Source organism: Triticum dicoccoides, chromosome 6A, assembly GCF_002162155.2.
Source record: "Triticum dicoccoides isolate Atlit2015 ecotype Zavitan chromosome 6A, WEW_v2.0, whole genome shotgun sequence".
NCBI lineage: Eukaryota > Viridiplantae > Streptophyta > Magnoliopsida > Poales > Poaceae > Triticum > Triticum dicoccoides.
In genome coordinates this window covers 567,271,937-567,277,170 of record NC_041390.1, presented here as the reverse complement: position 1 = coordinate 567,277,170, position 5,234 = coordinate 567,271,937, and the positions used below count along the sequence as shown (strand labels likewise).

Sequence of the window (5,234 nt, the reverse complement as noted above, 5' to 3'; positions counted from 1 at the left end):
CGACACGGCACGGCCCAATTAAGTTTTTTTATACATCTATATATGGCCTAACATGTAAAAATAGACTAAAAACGCTTAGTGCGTCAAATAATAGACTGAAAATATACAGCCCATCGTGCTAAACGGGCCAACGTGCCGGCCCGTTTACTAACTGGGCCGTGCCTGGGCCTGAGGGCGCAGCACGTGGGCCGGCACGACACGGCCCATTTTTTTGAGACAACACACGGCACGGCCCGTATAGTAATCGTGCTCTGGCGGGCCGTGCCAGACCAGGCATGATTACGATGGGCCGTGCCGGGCCGGCCCGTTTGGCCAGGTATGTCTCCAATCAAATCAAATCAAAGAAAAGAAAAGAAAAATCCCCAAGCACGCTCGTTCCCGGCATCGACGGCGCCGGTGCCGGCGATTCACGCCTGCGTCTCCCGCCGACCCGCCTCCGTACCACCACCACCAGCACCACCCACCTTTCCCCTGTCTACTTGACCAATCCCGTGTTCAACAGGCAATCTGATCTGGTTCCCCAAATTTTGTTGGTTGCTCTAGCCTGTTTCGTCCGACCTCAGTATCCAGATCCATGGCGCCCTCCGATTTCTCCTTCCACCCCTCCGCCCTGATGGGCTCAAACGCCGCCGGATCCACCTCCCGGTTCCCCGACTGGGCCCTGCTCTGCGAGGAGCCGCGTCTCTCGGAGCGCCGGAACGAGACCACCGCCGAGTGCGAGACCAGCGAGGGCCAATCCGTGGAGGTCTCCTTCTGGCTCGTCGACCCGCCCGGCGCCTCCTACTTCTCCTTCAACTGCCCCGGCCTCCACGCCTCCGCCTTCGACGACTATGCGCCGCCCTCCCTCGTCTGCGCCGGGGCCGCCTTCGTCCTCTTCAGCCTCACAATCAGGGGCTCCACCCACCACTTCGTCTACAAAGCCGCCCCCGCAGGGGAGCAGTCACTGCAACTGCTCCCGGACTCTCCAGTCCCCATAAGACGGCGGTTCGGCCTCTTGCCCCGCGGCGACGGCGAGCACTTCGCCGTGGCCTACCTCGACCGCCAGTGGATCTCCCAAGACGACGATTGGCGGTTTGATGCGCACGTCTATTCGTCCGAAACGCAGGAGTGGAGCAGCCACAGGTTGTCGTTGCAGCACTTATCCGAGTCTGACAAGCTCATGTGTTGTCACCATAGCTTGTACTACAGGCATATCGCCGTTGCAGGCTCACTGGGCTGGGTTGATCTCCTGCGTGGTGTCCTCCTCCTTGGGAACCTGTTTGACGGGGATCCTGTCATCGAATTCATCCCATTGCCCGAATCAAGGGTTAACTTTCTCGACAAGGATGGTCTTCCTTACCGTGCCTCGGAGTATTACTGCAACGTGGCCTGCTGTGATGATCTCCTCAAATTCATCGAGATAGAATTTGATGACCCTCTTGTCAGGACCAACCGTAAAGGTTGGAGAGCCAATGTGTGGAACAGGAAGATCTCTTGGAACAAGTGGGAGCTCTGCTCCACAGTTGATGTTGCTAAAATCTCAGTGGACCAAAGTTATTCTGTTTTATTGCCTCAGCTGCGGAGTGACGAGACCCAAAAACTGGACTTGCAGAAACTGATTTTCTATGCCCCAGTGCTGAGCACCCGCGATGACAATCTTTTTTACATGATGGCCAAGGTGAATGCTGAAGACGAGACTGCCTGGGCCATTGCAGTTGACATGGAATGTGCAGCTGTGGAAGCAATGGCCCCGATTACTCTTGGACAGGACCACTACCACATTGCAATGTTCTGTCCATGCGACCTCCCCAAGTACCTCAACATGACCCCAGGTGATTCTTCCATCTTTATCCCCCACGTGATTTAACTAGCAGTCTTATTTTTTGAATTCTTTCTTGTCTGCTTGTTATATGTGCTTAGGACAATGTTTCAGTATTGATGCTATGGACATTGGAGTGTTCGTGGTCAGTAACTTTAGCTGCTCTTCATTAATCTTAAAATCTAACTATGTTTTCCCATGTTCTGATTCATACATTTTGATGTGTTAGAAACATGCATGAAGCTGCAGCCCGTACTTTAAAAAATGTGCTCAAGTTTCATATCGTGGTTAGATGCAAGTATGCAAGATGAAATAGCTGCTGATATTGTCAAAGATAGTCGAGGTGTATCATGATTCATGAGGCCATTTTTTTGTTTTTTGTGGGATGATCCCATACCTAGTTAACTTTAGTCAGCACATAGCGCTTATGATAACTGAGGCTTGATGAACTGACTCATCTGTTCCTCCAACCAAACAGAAAAAACAACGATTTGTTGGTGCTATAATTCAAATCTGTTCCATGAACCAAATTAAAGTATCAACGGATATGGACAACCTCAAGTGGCTTATGCAGCATTAAATAAACAAATTATCTTGAAAATCCACTAATAACAGCAATCTGCTAGGGCGCGTCTTTTCATCTCATGTTGCTGGTTGTTTTGGCCATGTGCGATGACCAACCTGCGCGCATCCTCAGACACCATATTACCACTGCAGGATGGCCTTGCTATGCATGCTGTTTATGGCACACTGATATAATTCGTTAGAAGAAATGAGAGCAATCCAACGATGTATCCACCAAAAAATTGATCTATGATTTGCTAAGGAGGCAATAAAATTGCTCAATTGATAAGTTATATGTATTTCTTTCGCTGTCTTTTGTACCTAACTGTTCCTTTGTCCAAACTTTTGCAGGGGCAGACATGGATAATCCAGCGGACAAGTGCTCTAAGCGGTAATTCAAACTTTGCTAATTTTACTTGTTCCAGTGTTTTCTTTTGCATGATGTCTTTTTAATTTATGCTGCTGCTTCTGTAGGATGCCTGTTGCCAGGTGGAGTGTGAAGCAGTGTGTGGTGCAAGTGCTGTGGACTCTAGACTGGCTTCGAGAACTTGGTAACTAATAAGTCTGACTTCTTGATATACGCTCTTTATTTGTCTTGGGTATAGTAGATGTGCAGCCAACATTCACCAAGTGCATGTCTGGACCGTTGATCTACAATTAATTTCTGAATATCTGCTGAATTTAATCTGCAGCATTACTCTAAATGCTTGCCCATGTCAAGTATAATATTCTTGTAAATTTTATATGATCTCACTCTTCATTTGGATGTTCTGTAAGTTGGTGAAAATCTTGAGCAAGTGCTGCCTGTGTGATAGCATTATTAGCTCCGGAGATATATGTTCTTGCAAATTGGCTGTCATGACCAGGACATTCACATCTGTATGGTCAATTGCAGATCAATGCTTGGAAATTGAGAGGTCAACTTACTACACATGCAGATTATTACTTCAGTTTTCTCCAGTATCATCTCTGCGTTCCAGTATCAGACCAGTAAGTTCTGTTATTGTATCCCACAGATATAGTCCAGGGCTTCATGTTATGAGTGTATCCTTATCTCTTTGCTAACCCTTTGTGGTCAAGTTTCTAGTTTTGTTTATGTAGGCAGATGTGCTAGCGTGTTTATAAAGCAATTGCTTGATTTCAAATTATGAGCTCTCAGCATTCTTGGGCAATTATTTATATTCATATTATGAATTCTTAATGTGACTGAATCCTAAGAAAATCATGATGTAGATGGTAAAATATGCTTCCCATAATGGTCAAGATGAAGCTGCATCAAAGGCTGTAGATTTTTGCCTAAGGTATATAGATGAGGAAACCAGGCATTTGTTTGTGAAATAAACTTACCTTTATATCTGATCATAATGTTTGCTGTTTACTAGAGCTTTGGAAGATTTTGATTTGGCTCTACACGGATCACCGAGTGATCCATCAGCATCTGTTGAAGCCATGCGTAGCAAAATCAGTGATGTCGTTCAAGCTTTGGACAAGTACAAGAAAATAAGTCACCTCTCTTCTTTATTATTGAAAGGAGCCCTTTACTGATCTTAATTTTATACTTGGTTCAATTGTTTCAGCGTCACGCAAATTGTGCCATCAACACTGATACCAAAAGAAAGGTTTCTTGGAGATGCCAGCGGCCAAAAAAGATCAAAGGCAACATTTGAAACTTGTGAGAAGCCAATCGAGACAAAGAATACAGCCCATGGGTGGCTGCAAGTGAGATTCAAGCCCATTCATCAGGAGAGGTATCAACGTCGCAGGAGATGGGGGAAAGCTAGCCGTGAACAACGAGCTGTGGTCGATGCAAAGGATACACCTGGCAAGTGGGAGCGAGGGAAATTCAAGCCCAGTAATTCTCGAAGGGGAAAGGCGGTGGTCCCGGGTGGCTGGTTGCTGCCTCTCTGCTTGCTGATATCGATGGTCGTGGTTATGTCATCTTCCCGCCGTTATGTAACGGAGCCGGTATCTTACTGATAGGGAATGTCTGTAGGAGCATAAGCTTATTGTATATGGAATGTTGAGTTATGGTTTCGGCCGTCGTTAATGTATGGACATGATGCTTATGTGAAGGTGCTGGTTGCTGCTACCTAGTAGACACCTAATTGTAGTACTACATACTCCGTATGTTGTACTAGCTATACTTGCTATACCTTCTTTGTAAGGGCATAGTTATCTCTACGGTGTTTTGGTGATTGATGACAATGCATTTGCGGACTAATCGGGTGCTTTGAGTTCTTTCAGATATTCATCCTTCGGCACGAAACGATTATTTTCCCTCGGCGCTCTACTCAAGACGGTGTAGCTTCCTTCGTGACTTTGTTGGTGGACTAAGTTTCGTAGTAGTCACCGTACTATCAAGAGGGGATCTGCTTCGGTATGGTTTGGGTGGAATCAACACGTACACGTTCTTCTCTCACCCACCGTTTCTTTCCGTCTCTCTGATGCTCCTCTTTTCTCCTCTATGCGTGTTTTCCTGGACCCAGCGGTAGTACCGCGGGCCACAGCGGTAGTACCGCTGAGACTCACTAAGCGGCAGTACCGCTCCTCGGAGCAGTAATACCGCTTTATGGTCTCAGCATCAGTACCGCTGCGGCTCCGTGTTCCTACCGCCTCGACTCGAGTGCGCATTTTCTCGTGTCGGGTTTTACGGCACTAGCTGCAGTATAGCGGTAGTACGGCTGAAGCTCAGCAAGCGGTAGTACCGCTGGATGGCCTCAGCCGCAGTACCGCCGTGGCTCCGTGCTCCTACCGCCTCGACTCGAGTGCGCATTTTCTCGTGTCGGGTTTTACGGTACTAGCTGCAGTAGTAGTGGCGGTAGTGCTGCTTGCGAGCGGTAGTACCGCCCTGCCTCCGCGGTAGTACCGCTCT

The 5,234-nt window shown here is 47.6% G+C and overlaps 1 protein-coding gene across 1 annotated transcript; it reads left to right on the top strand.

The window, feature by feature from the left end:
* The first annotated feature begins 353 nt into the window (after window positions 1-353).
* Window positions 354-4,543, top strand: LOC119317998. Its single transcript, XM_037592504.1, has 7 exons — window positions 354-1,811; window positions 2,714-2,753; window positions 2,837-2,913; window positions 3,258-3,352; window positions 3,596-3,663; window positions 3,745-3,852; window positions 3,940-4,543. Exons 1-7 carry the CDS (start codon window positions 575-577, stop codon window positions 4,337-4,339), a joined length of 2,025 nt encoding a protein of 674 aa, XP_037448401.1. The 5' UTR covers window positions 354-574; the 3' UTR covers window positions 4,340-4,543.
* Window positions 4,544-5,234: the final 691 nt, after the last annotated feature.